Below are 19,511 nucleotides of genomic sequence, written 5' to 3' on the forward strand. Positions count from 1 at the left end.
AAGAATTTTGGAGGATGGCGTTAGCGAAAGACTTTACCGATAAAAGATTGTTTTCCTCCAAGATCCATACTTCCATGAACATTGAAAAATGTGACATTATTCCTTTTAAACCTATTACTGTAATGGAGGAGACTTTTTTAATCCTAGAAAGATTTTTTAGTCCTATAAACATGAGTTCATTAGTCGATAACTAATTTATTTGTATTTATATTAATCCTATAAACATGAGTTTATTAGTCGATAACTAATTTATTTGTGTTTATATTTGTTTTTTCTGTATAAGCAAGATTTATAAATAAAAGATAACTAAGTTTTTCAACCTTTTTTATACAGAAAACGATAGTAAAATCCGACAAAAAAGAAAAATTACAAACCAATTTCGATTACGATAAATATAACAATGGGGCTTTCCTAAACCCGTAATAACTACGATTGGAGTAAATAATATCTCCTATAAAAGACCACTTCCAAACCAAAGTTTTGATACTCCACTCTATTGTTAATATTCTAGATATCATTTCGGAAACACATCTCATCCCTCAATAACCAAATAATCCAAGAAGTTGCAACCCACACAACTCCTAATTTATCCACTTTGACCTTCTTTTTTTTACAAAATAAATATCGATCTATAAAATTAGCTAGACAATCTTCCTTTGTCCCTTTCGGCTTACCAATCCAACTAGCTATTTTCCTCCAAATAACCTTCACCCCATTACACTTGAGAAAAGAATGATCCCTATTTTCATTTTGTATACCACATAAAACACACTTTAAAGAATCTAAAGGAAAGACAATACCTCTATACATCAAAAGGTCCTTTGTTGGAAGTCTATAAACAAAAACTCTCCAACCAAACGCCTTTATCTTGAAAGAAACTTTCATTTTCCACACCAAACCCAAAACTTCGTCGTTCCTATTTTGTGGTCCAAGAGGGTACCGAAAACTAGCATAACAAGAAGACACCGAAAAGGCATCCTCCAGAACAATAGTCCACTCCACCCTATCCTCTTCGGACATACCTAAGTCATGGCCATTCAACTTGTTTCGAAGATAGGTTGAAGAAACAACACACTTGGATGCAACACCACCCAATCAATACCACAATCACTCCAACACCACTCTCCATTACTCCATCTCCCCATACCGGCTACTAAAACCTTTTTCAAACAAGAAGCCGAATATAAATCCAGAAAATAATCCTTCAAACTAGAATCCTCCAACCATCTAGCTTCCCAAAAAGGAGTAGTATAACCTCTACCAATACTAAACCTACAATACTCCACTATCGGATCACTTTTACAATAGTTGTTAATAGTAATAATGTCCTTCCACCAAGACAATTGTGAAACGGAAGAATTTTACTATTACCATCACAACACACTTTCATAGCAATATCGTCATATCGAGCTTTCAATAAATTGAACCAGGCGTATCGTGTCCTAGAAGAATTCTCCATCTCCACTTACTAAGAAGGGCAATATTAAAATCCACTATATTTTTTACACCTAGCCCCTACATTTCGAAAGGAAGGCACACTTTCTTCCAACTTACCCAATGAATCTTTATCTTTTGCTACACCGCTCCCCACAAGAAACTACCTTTCATGCTCGTAAATTCTTTGGCAACCTTCCTCGGCATCTTATAAAAATATGTATTGAAAATAGTTAAAGAAAAAAGAATTGCTTTCAACAAAGTAATTCTACCTCTAATTAAGAAACTGATTCATCCAACCCGCTAATTAACCATTTCTTCATCTTATTTAAAAGAGAGAACCATGTTAAATACTTCCTCGGATTGAAGCCAATCGGTATTCCGAGAAAAGAGAAATTACTATCTTCCACCTTACAAGAAAGAACATAGGAAGCAGCTTCCAAAAAATTCCTACTCGCATTAATACCAATCAATTTGCTTTTGTGATAATTAATGCCTAGTCTCGAAACAAATTCAAAAGCCCTCAATACCAAATTTATACCCCACACATGCATCCAAGACTCTTCCCCAATTAGCAACGTATCATCCTCAAATTGAAGAATATCATCAAGACATTTCCCATTAATCACAAAACCACCATACTCACCAATTTCTAGACATTTCTTTACCTACCCCGCTAAACCTTCCGCCACCAACACAAAAAGTAAAGGCGAAAGAGAATCTTCTTGCCTTAATCATTTCTCCACCATAAACTCCTTCGTCGGGCTACCATTAACTAACATAGACATCTTACTTTGGAACACCAATAACTCCATCCATATTCTCCAACCCGTCTCGAACCCGATCTTCTCCATTATGAATCTAAGAAAGTTCCAATTCACTTTATCGTACGTCTTTTCAAAATCCACTTTAAAAAGAAGACAATTTCTACCTTCCTTGCAAAATCCACCACCTCATTTGCCACTATGACTCCATCAAACAATTGTCTCCCGGGAACAAAAGCACTTTGACACGGGGAAATAATGGAATTCACCATTTTTTTAATCTTCTCGCTAATAATTTAGAGATCACCTTATACATACATCCGACTAAACTTATCGGTCTATAATCATCCAAAGACACCGGGTTCGAAGATTTAGGGATTATAGTCAAGAAAGAGGAAGTCACCGCTTTAGATAAATCACTCCCGGATTGAAAACTGTTAATGAAACGGATGAAATCCCCTTTAAGAATATTCCAACACCTTTTTATGAACATAAAAGTATAACCGTCAAGACCCGGACTTTTAGTACTCCCACAACCCCAAACTACATCCTTAATCTCTTCCTCTTGAAAAAGACTATCAAGATATATTATACCCTCTAAGCACATTATTTTGAAATGGATCCCTTCTAACATCAATCTCTCCCTCTCCGCGTCGATGAATTTATTCTAAAAATGACTTTGAACCCCCTCCTTAACATTCAACACTGACTCCAAAAGATCACTTGAAGAATGAATGTGACCGATATGATTGTGTCTTCTTTTTTTTCTCATCGCTCTATGGAAGAAACTACTATTTTGTAGATGTTGTTGATTGGCTGTAATTTTTGGTAAAACTAGTTGTGGTTCTATCTTGTCAAAAATGGTGTCATGACATGCATTCTGCTGTTGTGAAGTCTTTCCTTATGCAGGCCTTTACCTGATGTCAAGGCCGATGTCATGACATTCGCAGCTGTTCGTTCTTTTCTATTACTATTTATGGTTATGTGATCTGATAAGATCCTATGCGCTTTATTTGGTAATGATGGATTCTGATCTGTTTCAAGGACGTCTTGGATGATTATTATTATTAGTTCCTTGATTTATGGAGATTAGTTTTATTAGGGTTAAAACTATTTTGTGGATCCAAGGCCCAGCTGCTGTATTGTATGAAGGCTATTTATTCCACGCAGGTGCTGCTGTTGATGTTAGGGTTTTTGTTTGAGAAACTTTTAGAGTTCTTTGTTTTTAAGTCTTTCGTTGTAGCTTTCTTGTAAGCCAAACAATCATCATGATGATTGTCTTGGTCTAGGCGTTTTGTTTTGAGTTGTAAGAAGTACTCAAAGCTTTTAAGCAAGAGTACTATTGTACTTGATCAAAGATTTTAAGCAAGATCAAGTTGTGTCCTTGAAGAGTGTCTTCTTTTGTTATTCGTTGGTTAGTTTTCATCACTGCTGTGATTGAGGGGGAGTGAGTAGGATCTCTGGTCTAAGTTGTTTAGATTGAAGTTGCATTGGGTAGATATTAAGTGAAAGGCGTAATCTTGATTTGTATTACCTTTAATTGATATTACTTATAGTAGACTTCCTCCCTGGCTTGGTAGCCCCCAGATGTAGGTGTGTTTGCACCGAACTGGGTTAACAACTTTCCTGTGTTGTTTTTCTGTTTACTCTTTGTTCTTTTGTTTAAAAACGTTCAGATAGTAATGTCGTGACATCCTGTTAGACATCACGTGTCTGAGTCCAGAATTTCAATTGGCATCAGAGCAGGCACCCTGCCTGTTTTTACTGGGTGAGATCTAGGGACAGTATTTTCTGGTACTATGGACAAAGAAGGTGGTGGATTTGTGATTAGACCACCCATTCTGGATGGTTCTAATTATGATTATTGGAAACCTCGCATGGTGGCTTTTCTGAAATCCGTGGATAGTAAAGCATGGAGAGCTGTGAACAAAGGATGGGAACATCCTGTTATTACTGATAAAGATGGCAAGAAAACTCTTAAACCAGAGGAAGAATGAGACAAAGATGAAGAGGCATTGGCGCTTGGCAACTCTAAAGCCTTAAATGCTTTATTCAATGGAATTGACAGGAATATTTTCAGACTGGTGCACCAGTGTGAACTAGCCAAAGATGTCTTGGATACCCTCAAGACTACTCATGAGGGCACCTCTAAAGTGAAGATGTCAAGACTTCAACTGCTAACTACAAAGTTTGAAAATCTAAGGATGAGGGATGATGAAAGTATTAAGGATTTTCATATGAATATACTGGATATTGCTAATACCTCAGGAGCTTTGGGAGAGAAAATGTCTGATGAAAAGCTGGTGAGAAAAATTCTTAGATCCCTACCTAAGAGATTTGATATGAAAGTTACAGCTATAGAAGAGGCACAGGACATCAGCAAAATGAAGGTAGAAGAGTTAATTGGATCTCTTCAAACCTTTGAGATGGGAATCAGTGAAAATTCTGAAAAGAAGAACAAAAGCATAGCTTTTGTGTCCAACTCTCAAGAAGAAGTAGAGGAAAGTAGAGAAGAGAATCTATCTGAATCTATAGCTATGCTTGGCAAACAATTCAACAAAATTATGAGAAGAATGGATCAGAAGCCAAGACCTAATGCCAAGAACATCTCATCTGACATCAATAGATCTTATGACTCTGGCAGAATAGCTAAACCAGAAGAAAAGTACAATCACAGCAAAGGGATTCAATGTCATGTATGTGAAGGGTATGGACATATTAGAGCTGAATGCCCTACTTATCTCAAGAAACAAAAGAAAGGATTGTCAGTCTCCTGGTCTGATGAAGATTCTGAGAGTGATTTTGAAGAAGAATCAGCCAAACATGTCACAGCCCTTATTGGAGTTTGCAATTCTGATGAAGATTCTAGTGAAGATGAGCTATCCTTTGAAGAGCTGGAAACCTCCTACAGAAAGCTGTGTATCAGAAGTGCTGAAGTGTGTCAACAAGGTGAAAAGCAGAAGAAATACATAGCTCAGTTGGAGGCTGATAACAAAGGGCTTAGTGAAACTATATCTGAACTGAATAGTGAAATTATCATGTTACAATCCAAACTTGATCAGATGTCAAAATCTGTAAAAATGTTGAACAGTGGCACGGATATGTTGGAGGAGATTTTGCAGGTTGGAAAAAGTTCAGGAGATATGTCTGGTATAGGATTTGTTGGTGCAAAGAAACATTCCCAAGATAGTAGCAGAACTAAACCTGAAGCTGAGATGTTGAAACCGATGTCAAAACATGTGACTCAACATCACGAGAAAAGTGAAATGAAGAGAAAGTTTCAAAGATGGAGATGTCATTACTGTGGGAGATTTGGACACATTAAGCCTTTTTGCTTCAGATTATATGGATACCCAGATCAAGCTCCTTACTACAAACCTAAGCAGATCATGCCCATCCAGAAGCAACAATGGAAACCTAAAAATATGGCTTTAATAGCCCATACATCTCTTAGAGTTTCAGCCAAAGAAGACTGGTATTTTGACAGTGGATGTTCCAGACACATGACTGGACTCAAGAATCTGCTTGCTGATATCAAGAGTCATTCTACTAGTTATGTAACCTTTGGTGATGGAGCTAAAGGAGAAATCAAAGGAGTTGGAAAATTAGACTGTTCAGGAGTGCCAAATTTAGAAGGTGTTTTGTTGGTCAAAGGCCTGACTGCTAATCTTATAAGCATCAGTCAACTCTGTGACCAAGGATACCAAGTCAACTTCACTAAAGCTGAGTGTGTGGTTACTAATGAAGAAAAGGAAGTAGTAATGAGGGGTGTCAGATCCAAAGATAACTGCTACTTGTGGGTGTCTCATGAATCCAGCTATTCTACTGTATGCTCTAAGGAAGAAGAAGCAAAGTTGTGGCACCAAAATCTTGGTCACCTTCATCTAAGAGGTATGAAAAGGATTATTTCTCTGGAAGCTGTGAGAGGAATTCCTAAGCTACAAATTGATGAAGGAAGAATATGTGGTGAATGTCAGGTAGGAAAACAAACCAGGATGTCACATCCAAAAGTTACACATCTGACTACTTCCAGAGTTCTTGAACTGCTACATATGGACTTGATGGGACCAATGCAAATAGAAAGTCTTGGAGGAAAGAAATATACTTATGTGGTGGTAGATGACTACTCCAGATACACTTGGGTAAATTTCATCAGAGAAAAATCAGATGTGTTTGATGTTTTCAAGGACCTATGTCAAAGAGTTCAGAGAGAAAAAGAAAATGGTGTTGTGAGAATTAGGAGTGATCATGGAAAGGAATTTGAGAATCAAAAGTTTGCTGATTTCTGCTCCTCTGAAGGAATACATCATGAATTTTCTTCCCCTATTACTCCACAGCAAAATGGGGTTGTTGAAAGAAAAAATAGAACTATTCAAGAATCAGCCAGAGCCATGATCCATGCTAAGAATCTTCCTATCTACTTCTGGGCTGAAGCCATGAATACTGCTTGTTATGTCCATAATAGAGTTACCTTAAGAAAAGGAACCTCTACCACCCTATATGAGATCTGGAAGGGAAGAAAACCCACTGTCAAATACTTCCATGTGTTTGGTAGTAAGTGTTACATTCTTGCTGATAGAGATCACAGAAGGAAGATGGATCCCAAGAGTGATGAAGGAATCTTTCTGGGCTACTCTACGAACAGTAGAGCCTATCGAGTGTTCAACTCAAGAACCAGAATAATAATGGAGTCCATAAATGTTGTGGTTGATGATGACCACAATCAAGCAGATGTCAAGAAGATGTCGGAACATTCTGGGATATTACAGCTGAAGGATCTACCAGAGAAGATGATTGCAGTCCTACTATCACAGAATCTGAGACTGAACTTCCTAACAAGAGTCCATCAATAAGAGTTCAAAAAAATCATCCTAGTGAACTTATTATAGGTGATCTCAACAGTGGAATTACTACAAGGTCAAGGGAAGTAGTTTCAAACTCTTGTTTTGTGTCAAAAATTGAACCTAAAAATGTCAAGGAAGCCTTAGCAGATGAGTTCTGGATTAATGCCATGCAGGAAGAACTAGGCCAGTTTGAAAGGAATGAAGTATGGGAGCTGGTACCAAGACCTAAAGGTACTAATGTCATTGGAACAAAATGGGTTTACAAGAACAAGTCAGATGAACTGGGAACTGTTGTCAGAAACAAAGCAAGGCTAGTTGCTCAAGGATACACTCAAGTTGAAGGAATTGACTTTGATGAAACCTTTGCTCCAGTTGCTAGACTTGAGTCAATTAGATTACTGCTAGGAGTTGCTTGTATTCTAAAATTCAAACTATATCAGATGGATGTGAAGAGTGCTTTCTTGAATGGATACCTGAGTGAGGAAGTTTATGTGGAGCAACCTAAAGGTTTTGCTGATCCAAACCATCCTGACTATGTGTACAAACTAAGAAAAGCTCTTTATGGCCTAAAACAAGCCCCTAGAGTTTGGTATCAGAGACTAACTGAGTTTCTTACTAGTAATGGGTACATGAAAGGAGGAATAGATAAAACTCTCTTTGTTAAAGATGAAGGAGGAAAGATCCTGATTGCTCAAATCTATGTGGATGATATTGTGTTTGGGGGGATGTCAGACAAGATGACTAGACATTTTGTTGATCAGATGCAATCAGAATTTGAAATGAGTCTAGTTGGAGAATTAACTTATTTTCTTGGGCTGCAAGTTAAACAGATGGAAGACTCAATCTTTCTCTCTCAGAGTAAGTATGCTAAAAACATTGTTAAAAAGTTTGGAATGGAAAATGCTTCTCACAAAAGAACACCAGCTCCTACTCACTTAAAGTTGTCCAAAGATGAAAAGGGAACCAGTGTTGATCAAAGTTTATATAGAAGCATGATAGGAAGTCTACTGTATCTCACAGCCAGTAGACCTGATATTGCTTTTGCTGTTGGGGTGTGTGCTAGGTATCAAGCAGATCCTAAGATCAGCCATATCAACCAAGTCAAGAGGATCCTGAAATATGTGAATGGTACTTGTGAATATGGAATGCTCTACTCTCATGGGTGTGAACCTATTCTCATTGGATATTGTGATGCAGATTGGGCTGGAAGTGCTGATGACAGAAAAAGTACTTCAGGAGGATGTTTCTTCTTGGGTAATAATCTTATTTCATGGTTCAGCAAGAAACAAAATTGTGTGTCCTTGTCCACTGCAGAGGCAGAATACATTGCAACAGGAAGTAGTTGCTCTCAGCTTGTTTGGATGAAACAAATGTTAACAGAATACAATGTCACACAAGATGTCATGACATTATATTGTGACAACTTAAGTGCCATTAACATTTCAAAGAATCCCATTCAGCATAGCAGGACCAAGCACATTGATATTAGACATCATTACATTAGAGATCTTGTTGAAGATAAAATAATTGCCTTGGAACATGTTGCTACAAACCTTCAATTGGCTGACATTTTCACAAAAGCCTTGGATGCAAATCAATTTGAAAATCTAAGAAGCAAACTAGGCATTTGTCTTTGTGAAGGATTATAGCAATTAATTGGGTGTGGGGCCAGCAATATTTCTCTCTCCAAATCTTTGATATCATTACACATTAAAGTGTATTTTCCCCCCCTTTTACAAGTTACCCAAACGGTTTCCATTCCTCCAAAACCTCTCCTCCACACTCACGCTATCTCTCTGTGTTGCTACATTCACAATCCCTTACCCAGCTTTCCACTTTCTCTCACCATGTCTCAGAGTTCTCCCTCAAAGAAATCTTCTCCTACCTCTGAAACAGCATCAGGTTCTAGGGCACCAAATGTTGTGAGTGATCAAGATGTTGTGCTGGATGTTGTGCCATTGAACTCTGTTCCTGCTACCGATACTGTTCGTAATCCACCAAGAAAGATGCATGCAAGAAAATCAACTGGGGGATCTGTTCCTGAAACCTTTTCTGTTCAAGGTAGAGAGGGTTCTGCTTATGTTCACAATGCGATCGCATGTATTGTCACAAGAATCTTGAATGAAGGGCACAAGGTTGATGGGATATCTGTTCCTCTAGCCCAGATGTCTGCCTCTGAGAACAGCAAAGATGATCAAGATGGTCAAGATGATGCTAGCAAAGATCAGGGTGATGTTGAGACATCGGTTGATAACACTGATGAGAAGAACCCAGGTGCCAAAGAAGTTGAGACATCTGAAGCTATTAATGTTGAAACATCTGGTACTAAAGATGCTGAAGTTCTTGAGCCTGAGAAAGCTGAAGAGGTTCCTGTTGCTGCTTCTAAAGAAACCCCTAATGAAGGTCCTACTGTGCATGATGTTGTGAATCTGGATGATCTGGATGATTCTATTGACATTGCTGATGATGAACTCATCTCTAGCATCTCTCATAGAGTCAAGACTCGTAAGGGCAAACAGGCTTGTGATCAAGATTTCTCCAAACCTCAGGTTACTCCTCAAAAGAAGGTCACTATAAAGAAGGTCAAGAAGGTCCTTGCTGAACCTTCAACCACAGGGAGCAAGGCTACTGTGAAGAAGAGGAAGGAAAGAAGTGTTTCTGTCCCAGAAGATGATGTCTTAAGTGATGTCCCTGACATCCCATCCAAGAAGAAGATTGCTGTCACAAAGTCCTCCACAAAGGCTCGTGATGTTCCTTTGGATAACATTTACTTGCACTATGCTTCAAATGCTATCCAGTGGAAGTTTGTCCATCAAAGAAGGCTGGCTCTGGAAAGAGAATTAGCAAATGATGCTCTGGAATGTCAAGAGGTCATGAAGCTCATCAAGGCTGCAGGTTTGATTAAAACTGTTACTCATTTTTCAAAGTGTTATGAAATGCTGGTGAAGGAATTTATTGTGAATTTGTCTCAAGATTGTGGTGATGGAACAACTGATGATTTTCATAAGGTGTATGTTAGAAGAAAGTGTCTAGATTTTTCCCCTGCTGTTATCAACCTATATCTAGGTAGAGATGCTGAGGCTCAACCTGAGCTTGAACTGACTGATAATGAGGTTTGCAAGGTAATCACTGGTGGTAAGGTTAAGAAGTGGCCCATAAAGAGCAAACTGTCTGCTAGTTCTCTTAATGTCAGGTATGCATTGCTGCACAAAATTGGTGCTGCTAACTGGGTGCCTACCAATCACACTTCCACCATTGTTGTTGGCCTAGGAAGATTCATATATGCTGTGGGAACCAAGACAAAATTTGACTATGGGACCTACATATTTGATCAAACTATGAGGCATGTTGGTACCTCTGCTACCAAGCTTCCCATTGCTTTCCCATCTCTGATATGTGGAATAATCCTCAAGCAACACCCTGGAATTCTGAAAAGTAAAGATTCTGTATGTAAGAGGGAGAGTGCTTTGTCTTTTCACTACAAGCTGCTGCAGAGGTCTGATGACAAGACACCTGCTGGGACATCACAACCCAGCAAATCTGTGAACAAAGCTCTTCTTATTGCTGAGCTAAAAGAGACTTGTCAAGAGTTGGACAACAGGAAGCTGAAACTTTAAAATCTCATCCACAGTCTTGAGCAGTCTACAGATGATGATCTTGCTGGTGAAAAGGGTGGTGACAATATGGATGAAGACAAAGAGGCTGAGGAAGAAGCTGAGGAAGAGGCTGAGGGTGCTGAGAGTGGGATGATGATTAGCTCTGCTGAGCTGAATATGTTTTGGCTCCTTTTGTGGCTAAAAAGGGGGAGTTAAGATACCATTATTGGTAGTGGTAGTGTAGTGGTAGTGGTTGTTTTGTTGTAATGGTTGTTCTGTTATTTTGGTGATCTTTTGGTTTTTTTTTGGACATGGTTGTTTTGTGGTTTTCTTTATTTTGGGTTTTCTCTGGTTCTCCCTGACAATGACAAGTGGTTTCTATAACAGTTGATTAAGTAGATGTTTTCTGGTTTTCTGGTGATTAATCAAGTTGCTGTCAGAATTTATTTTTCTGTTACAGAATTTATTTTTCTGTTGTTGGCTGCTGTGTATGCTCTGATATCTGTTTACATCTATTAGTGTTTTAGCCAAAAATTTGCCAAAGGGGGAGTTTGTAGATGTTGTTGATTGGCTGTAATTTTTGGTAAAACTAGTTGTGGTTCTATCTTGTCAAAACTGGTGTCATGACATGCATTCTGCTGTTGTGAAGTCTTTCCTTATGCAGGCCTTTACCTGATGTCAAGGCCGATGTCATGACATTCGCAACTGTTCGTTCTTTTCTATTACTATTTATGGTTATGTGATCTGATAAGATCCTATGCGCTTTATTTGGTAATGATGGATTCTGATCTGTTTCAAGGACGTCTTGGATGATTATTATTATTATTAGTTCCTTGATTTATGGAGATTAGTTTTATTAGGGTTAAAACTATTTTGTGGATCCAAGGCCCAGCTGCTGTATTGTATGAAGGCTATTTATTCCACGCAGGTGTTGCTGTTGACGTTAGGGTTTTTGTTTGAGAAACTTTTAGAGTTCTTTGTTTTTAAGTCTTTCGTTGTAGCTTTCTTGTAAGCCAAACAATCATCATGATGATTGTCTTGGTCTAGGCGTTTTGTTTTGAGTTGTAAGAAGTACTCAAAGCTTTTAAGCAAGAGTACTATTGTACTTGATCAAAGCTTTTAAGCAAGATCAAGTTGTGTCCTTGAAGAGTGTCTTCTTTTGTTATTCGTTGGTTAGTTTTCATCACTGCTGTGATTGAGGGGGAGTGAGTAGGATCTCTGGTCTAAGTTGTTTAGATTGAAGTTGCATTGGGTAGATATTAAGTGAAAGGCGTAATCTTGATTTGTATTACCTTTAATTGATATTACTTATAGTGGACTTCCTCCCTGGCTTGGTAGCCCCCAGATGTAGGTGTGTTTGCACCGAACTGGGTTAACAACTTTCCTGTGTTGTTTTTCTGTTTACTCTTTGTTCTTTTGTTTAAAAACGTTCAGATAGTAATGTCATGACATCCTGTTAGACATCACGTGTCTGAGTCCAGAATTTCATATTTGAATATCCTTCTTTAAGCCATTTAACTCTAAATTTTTGAGCTAACATATTTTCTTTAATCCTTAAATTCAACCAAAATCTACTTGTTGCCTCTTTCCTATAAGATAAAATTTTCGGATGCAAATCTTCCATCTCCACTTCCAACCTTTCATCACCATAGCTCATAACCTTTGCACCCTCAGCCACATCCAATAATATCCTCCCAAACACAACTGATCTTACCGAGCAGATCAGACGACCAGCAACAGCGAAGCTTGGGATCCAGAACGGTTGGGGAAAAAAGGTGGTTGTACCTGCAAGGCACTCCGATGCCAAAGTAAGTATTTGGACCACAAGGTACAACAATAAAGTGAGAGAATTTGGGTAAGAAAAAGGTTGTAGCACCCCAAAATTTGCCCTCCTAATTTTATTTCTAATTGGCTTATGGCTTTGACATCATGTGCATCTTAGGTCATTAATAAAACCACGCATTTCATTGTACACATAATTAAAGGATCAAGAACCAAGGGTGTGTTTCCCTATGATTGCATCCATCTAATGTTTCTGTTGGTATCAGTTGGATTAAATATGGTTTCCCCATTTAATTGGAAATCAAATGGATCTTTCTTATGAAATTTGGTCACAATTATTTGTTACACTGCTTGAATTATAAATTATGGGTGCTATGCTTGGTGAATTCACTTGTACAGAGGTGCTAGCATGTGACAAATCTTGTGAAATGGAGATTATTATGGTGTTGGTTTGAAAAGAAAGAAAGTCATAAGCACCTTTTGGCTATTGATGCATATTGGTGAGAGAAGGCCTTTGGGAGCTATTTGCAAGGACTTTGACTAAATTGCAAAGACTTTGACTTTTAGTCAAAGTCATCCATGAGGTTGACCTTCGACTAAAGTCATGATTAGCCCATATCTTTGGTTATCATTCTAATGGGACTTTCTTCATTCAAGATTTGCACATTGAAAAGAAAAAAGAAGAAGTTTCATATTTAAAAGAGATAAGAGGAAGTTCAAATCTTATTTCAAGAAGAATTTATTACAAAGCTCAAGTCCAAGTTCAAAGCACATTCCATAATATTTCAAATGTCCAAAGGGAGTGCCCAATTCCAAAGAAAAAATATACATTCCAAGTTACAAAAAAGGCCAAGACTATTACAAAGAAAAATACAATGAAGTGCTGCCAAATTTCCTCCAAACCTTCCTCCATTTATCAACTTCACTAAAATCTTCATTCACATCCAACACTCTGTCAAAAACCTTCTGCAGAACCATACCTTCGATTTCAAACACTTAGATCCGTCAAAAATCTTCACACATTCACATTATGCAAACACCTTGAATCCTTCCACTTCCACACCTTGCAACCATCTGTAGAACCGATTCAGAATCATCATCGAACCTGCAAGGAAAATAATAGTAACAACAACACATATCAGCCCCATTTCAAAGTATACCTATACTTACCTAAACTAGTTCAAACCATCCTCATTCAATACCCTAACCTCTTCCCAACAAGCAACTAACTTCTGAATTAATCCGAACAACCCACAACAGAAATCCTTTAACTCTCTAACAGTTTTAACTAACTTCCCAAAAACCTATAACGAATTCTAACTTCCTAACAACCTAACAGCAACTAACAGAATAACCTCCTAACTGAACTCATAACCGCCTAACCGAATTGCAACAGAAATTCAGAACAGAATAACAGAAGAATGGGAGAAGGGTGACTAACCTGAAGCCTATATAAGCTCTGCTCCTTCTTCACTTCAAGCTCTCTCGATTCATCTCTCCATTTTCTCTTCATCTTCAATTCTCTCCTTTCATTCTCCATAATTCCATTCACTCTTCACACAATCTTCTTCACTTCACTGATCTCTTCACTTTCACAATCCTTCAACCAATCTTCATCCACTTCCCCACACCATCTTCCCCGCATCAATCTTCGAACAGAAAACCAGAAAAATATTATGGCAGCATAACAGAAAAGAGAAGAAAGATTCAGAATCTAAAACTCACCTTCAACCGTGTAACAAACATCACCCTTCAATCTCTCTCCCGATTCACTTCTCACCTTCCATCATCACCTCCATCATCTTCAATCTCTTCAATCTTCATCAAACTTCTTCATCTCAGCATCACAACCATCGGCATCACCATCTTCAATCAACCTTCTCTTCACCATTTCGCTTCAAATAACAATCCCCACACAATCAGCCTTTACTTCATCTTCTTCAGCTTCAATCCTCCATTCAAACAACACACACACAAATTCAGAAGAGGAGGAGAAAAAGAATCCAATTCGTAACAGAGAAGGAGTTGAAAAGATTCTTACCTGAGCTTCGCGAGTGGTTTGCGAAGAACGGAGGCTCGAGCGAGTGTAGACCAAGAAAGATTCGGAGAATCGACGAAGAAGAGATATGAGAGTTTGAAGACGGACGCCGTTAGAGTCTCGATCGGAGACGGAGGAGACGAGAGAGAGAGCGCCGGAGTTTTGACCGGAGAAAGCAACAACGCCGCCGCCGTGTTCGTCGTGTGAAGGTTGCGATTCCCTAACCCTAATTCCCAAATCAATTGCATCTCTTTTTATTTCTTTCATGTTAATTAAATTGCTTTTTGAATGCTGATAACAATGAAATGGATCAAAAAAATCTGAACAATCTTGGGCCCTGGTATACGTATTGCTATCACACACCTCCCACTGAGGGCCATGGCGCCATTTTTGGCCAACAAAAGCTCTGAAACAAAAAACAACCCTTTGGGCCTCTCAGATCTGGGCCCTGCGCCCATTGCTATTCACCACCACTATATTTCATTTTGCACCCCCCTGGTTCTATCATTTTGTTATTTAGATTAATTAGTTTTTTACCCTTTCTTTGAGTAACTAAATTGCTAGTTTTTCTTACTTATTTTTAGACCTTTAATACAATTTTTGACATAATGAATAATCACAAAAATATTAGTTTAGGCTTTTATTTTAATTCTTTTTGTTTGATTAGAATTCTTGTTTTTGTCATGTAAAAAAATCAATAAAAAATAGTATCTTTTAATTCATTTTGTGCAATATTTTGAATCATGTTTTGTACCATATTTTCAGGTGTTTATGTTAGCCATTTTACACTAATTTTTGTATCGTTATTTACTTGTATTTTTACTTGTAATTTCGATCTCCGCTTATGCTTATATCTTCATGCCATTAGGATCTAGAATTCCCATCGTAACATTAGGCTAGTTGATCATTTTAGGCTAGTCTTCCTTCTTTTCTTTTCAACTTTTAAAATACTTAATAAATATCGATGAAGATCATACCGTTACTATATTTCATAGTAAGAAAGAAATGATTGAGGCGTAGGCCTTGATGTACGTTCTTTCCTACTTAGCGGAGAAGAAATGATTGAGGTGTGAAGCCTCGATGTATTTCTTAACCGTTGTTTAGAGAAACGATCGTGGTGTAGGCTTCGATGTGCATTCTCTAAATATTCACAAAAGAACTCTTTTTTGTATCTCCTTTACTTAGCGGAGAAGAAATGATTGAGGTGTGAAACCTCGATGTATTTCTTAACCGTTATTTAGAGAAACGATTGTGGCGTAGGCCTCGATGTGCTTTCTCTAAATATGCAAAACAAAACTCTTTTTGGTATGATCTAAGTCACAAATTAATTTCCCTTAAAAGACACCTAAACTAAAACATTTCAAAACATTTAATAATGGCTCAGACCTAAACAAAGTAAGGAAGTGATGCGAAGCCTTGTAGTGGGTTTTGTTCATCATGGACTTACACCTAAAAAACACAAACCAATTTTCTCTCTTCTCTCTCTTGCCTCCGAGGCATTCTTTCTCTTGCCTTCAGGGCATTCTTTCTCTTAATCGGACACGTTATTTCCGCTCCATTCCCAGCTTAAGACTCCAGAGGTCGAGCAGCGGAGTGCGAATGTAACGTCGTTCACTAAAAAACACAAAAACAAACAAAAACTAAAGAGCCGAACTACGGCGCTCTGATTCCTGAAAAGGATACGTAGGCATTAGGTCGCGGGGCCTAAGCGAGCACAACTATTTATAAACCTTATTTTCCCCGTGTTTCTTTTTCTTTCATTTGCATGCATTCCCTTAGTAATTAAGCTATAGATTTATACACCCTTAGAATAGAACAAACATAGGTGGATACCATCGAGTACGATGGGCGTGAGGGGTGCTAGTACCTTCCCCTCGCGTAACCGACTCCCGTACCCTATCTCTGGTCGAAAGACCTCGTTCTTATTCATCTCGGGTTTTCTGATATTCCTTTCCCTCTTTGGGATAAATATATTGGTGGCGACTCTGTTCACATTTCGCGAGCGTGCGACAAAGGTTACCTTGCCCTCTAGGACTAGAGGGCTATTTATAGGGTTATTCTATGCAAAAGAGGTTCCATTTTTAGAGGACCCATGTGAGGCGCTAGGCTAGAAGTACGCGAGCTGGCTGTTACCGAGCACGAGGCTTCAGCATGCTCGGTTAGGTTTGGTGTTTTCTCGGAGCGGGTCGGGGAGCGCTGCCGCGTGTGTGGGCCAGAATGCCTTGGGCCAAATAGTGGATTGGCCCAATTGAGATAATTGGGCCGGTCTAGAACAGGAGCCCCCCCAAGTCGTTGTTTCTGCTCGTGGGAGTGACGACTTTGAGGACGATGGGCAGAGGAGTTCTGCCGGGGATGCAGGTCTGATGCCTTCGAGGAGAGCTACCCCCGACACTACCGGGAGAGGGAAGGTCAGGTCGGGAACTGGGAAGCGTGTCATTTTAGAGTTGTCAGTTTGGGGGACGTGTCGCATTAAATCCGTGATGATGGTGATCAGTGCATTTTGATGCACGTTCTTCCACGTTTGTACTCAAGCATTTCTTCGGTTTGTTTTATTTATTTTAATGTTTTAATATGTTTTTATATTTTATTTTATTTTTGCACTTATTTGTTTTTCGTATTAATTTTTCAGCTTTAACAGTTTGCACGGAAACGATCATAACTGGAGTTCCAAGAGTTCGATTGAGGCGTTCTAATAATCGCCGGAAAGCTAAGAGAGAGAGCTACGACTTTCATGTAGGAGTCGAAGTCAGATTCGGAGCCGATAGTTCCCAGTTTTGCATTTAAAGCTGCAACACTTTTTATTTTAGTGTTTGGGTCATTTGTAATGGGTCGGGTCGACCCGGTTAAGTTGTGAAACGGGTTTGGTGTTTTGTCTTAGGTTAGGCAGCCACGAAAATACTGTGGACTATCATCACTATTCACGAAATTTTGGGAGCTTGATACGATTATGGAGAACTAAACATTCAGAGTCAATCTGCTGTAATCGCGTTCCGACGCTTTGAGGTTTATACTTTATCAATTTAATTCGTTTCTCTTTCAATACTAATCTATGAATTGCATTTGCTTAATTTGTGTATACATGGAATTGTGTTGATTAAATTCGTAAGATTGCATCCCTAACTATTAATCGCCGTTATGTCGCTTTGTCGTTAATTCACGTTTGTAATTCGTGTTTGCTTAATTCACGAGAGCTTAACCCGTTTGCTTAATTCGGAATATAGGAATGTCAATCTAGTTTATGTCTTTTGCGCTTGTCAATTGATATAGAAATCGAATAGAGATCGAAGCCGCTTAGGAATTTGGTAAGGTAGAAACCTATGATAAGCCGGAACCGAGAACAGTAGATTGGCTTAATTTTATAATCACTTTTTCAAAACAGCTTATTTCATTAATCTCTTTTGATAATCACTTTTCTATAATTCGAACCTGAACCAACCCCCCTTAATCGATTTTGATTAGTTAATATAATACAAGAATCCTTGTGAGAACGATATTCGAGTTGTCGTTACCGCTAAACTACCGTTTTACAAAATACTCGTTTTTGATCTGCGCGCGACAGCGGATCAAATTGGCGCCGTTGCTGGGGATTCTTGTCGTTATTAACTAATTTTAGAGTCTTAGGTTTAGTGTTTGTGCGCTTAGGCCATAGGTTCCTCGCGGTTTCGGCCATAACGCCTTTTTGAGTCGAAAAAACATTTTTTTTTTGGAAATTGAGTCTGATCGATAATTTGTTTTTGCCTACTGGGAGAAGAAAAATTGTGCGATCAATACTCCCTTACTCTAGAAGAGTAAGAGAATTCGACTCCAAATTGTCAAATTCCTCGTTTTTCTATTTTTAATGAATTTTTTACTGTTTTCATAGAGTCGAAAAAATCCAAAAAAATTCCTAAAATTCGTATTTCATCTAATTATATTAAATTTCGTGTTTTTATATTTTTCTAAACTTATTTTAACTGTTTTCCTTCTTTCTATTTCTTTCTGCCTATATGGGACATAATTGGTATTTCTGTGTTTGTTAAAACCATGGCTGAACAAAGAACTTTGACGCAGTTGGTTGTCCCTAATGTGAACTATAATGGTTTATGTATCGACTATTCTGTGGCTGGTGCACCTTTTGAATTGGAATATGGTTTAACACATTTGTTGCCTAGGTTTAATGGTTTTGCAGGTGAGGATCCGCATAAGCATTTGAATGAATTCCAAGTTGTATGCTCTGCACCTTCCGAACCTTCATTAGAGGATATTGTCAAACAAATGGCTGCAAATAATCTTCGGTATCAACAACAAATAGATTTTACTCTTCAGACTTTGCAAACACAGATTGGACAACTTGCCACTTTGATGAATGCCATGCAACAAGCTCAAGGATCAAACCAACAGTCTTTGGAAGAGAGTTCTGTTTTTCAAACAGAGTTGCTTTCTGAAGTAGTTGATGATACTTGTAATGATTTACTTGCATATGATTTTCCATCACTGTCTGATTTTAATGATGTTTACGCATGTTCTGATTGTACTGACACTAACGTTTGTGTTGTATGTGCTGAGATTGATGCTGCCTTGCAGGGTAACATATTTACTACAGGTGAAGTTATTATCGATGAAGATGTTCATGCAGCTGATACTCTTGACATCCCGACTGCCCCAAGCACTCCTTCCATTGAGCAACCACCTTCCCCCGAGCTGAAGCAACTTCCTGAAAATTTGAAATACACTTATTTAGAGAGTAATGAAAAGCTACCGGTTATAATTTCTTCTAACCTTGATTTTGATCACGAAAATAAGTTTTTGCAGGCTGTGAAGAAGCATAAGAAGGCGATTGGGTGGACATTGGCCGACATTCCCGATATTAGCCCGTCCATGATTTTTCATAATGTCTCAATTGAAGTGGAAGGTGAAACAAAAGTAGTGAGGCAACCCCTCAATCTTTTGATCTCTGAAGTTGTGGAAAAGAAGATCACATGCCCATTCGACACTTTTACTTTTCGGAGATTGTTCTTTGATCCTGGAATAAAAGGCGAAGACATTAAAATAAATATCAAGGTCAATGTACACC

The 19,511-nt window shown here is 38.3% G+C and overlaps 2 protein-coding genes across 2 annotated transcripts; one reads left to right on the forward strand and one right to left on the reverse strand.

Annotated features, from left to right (window-relative positions):
- Nucleotides 1–507: 507 nt before the first annotated feature.
- LOC131641683 (uncharacterized) lies at nt 508–1,020 on the reverse strand. The gene has a single exon (XM_058911979.1). The coding sequence runs from the start codon at nt 1,018–1,020 to the stop codon at nt 508–510; it is 513 nt and encodes a 170-aa protein (XP_058767962.1).
- Nucleotides 1,021–9,048: 8,028 nt separating this feature from the next.
- Nucleotides 9,049–10,854, forward strand: LOC131641684 (uncharacterized). The gene is made up of 3 exons (XM_058911980.1): nt 9,049–9,792; nt 9,991–10,631; nt 10,674–10,854. Exons 1-3 carry the CDS (start codon nt 9,049–9,051, stop codon nt 10,852–10,854), a joined length of 1,566 nt encoding a protein of 521 aa, XP_058767963.1.
- The last annotated feature ends 8,657 nt before the right edge of the window (nt 10,855–19,511 follow it).

This window comes from Vicia villosa, unplaced genomic scaffold, assembly GCF_029867415.1.
Source record: "Vicia villosa cultivar HV-30 ecotype Madison, WI unplaced genomic scaffold, Vvil1.0 ctg.003944F_1_1, whole genome shotgun sequence".
NCBI classification, from domain to species: Eukaryota; Viridiplantae; Streptophyta; class Magnoliopsida; order Fabales; family Fabaceae; genus Vicia; species Vicia villosa.

Excerpts from the sequence above, each read along its gene's own strand:
- LOC131641683 (XM_058911979.1), bottom strand. The coding sequence starts at position 1,020 with ATGTCCGAAGAGGATAGGGTGGAGTGGACTATTGTTCTGGAGGATGCC.
- LOC131641684 (XM_058911980.1), top strand. The coding sequence starts at position 9,049 with ATGCATGCAAGAAAATCAACTGGGGGATCTGTTCCTGAAACCTTTTCT. Across the intron at positions 9,793-9,990 it reads CCTCCACAAAGGCTCGTGAT|GAATTTATTGTGAATTTGTC; the intron begins GTTCCTTTGGAT and ends ATGCTGGTGAAG. Across the intron at positions 10,632-10,673 it reads CTAAAAGAGACTTGTCAAGA|TCTTGAGCAGTCTACAGATG; the intron begins GTTGGACAACAG and ends TCTCATCCACAG.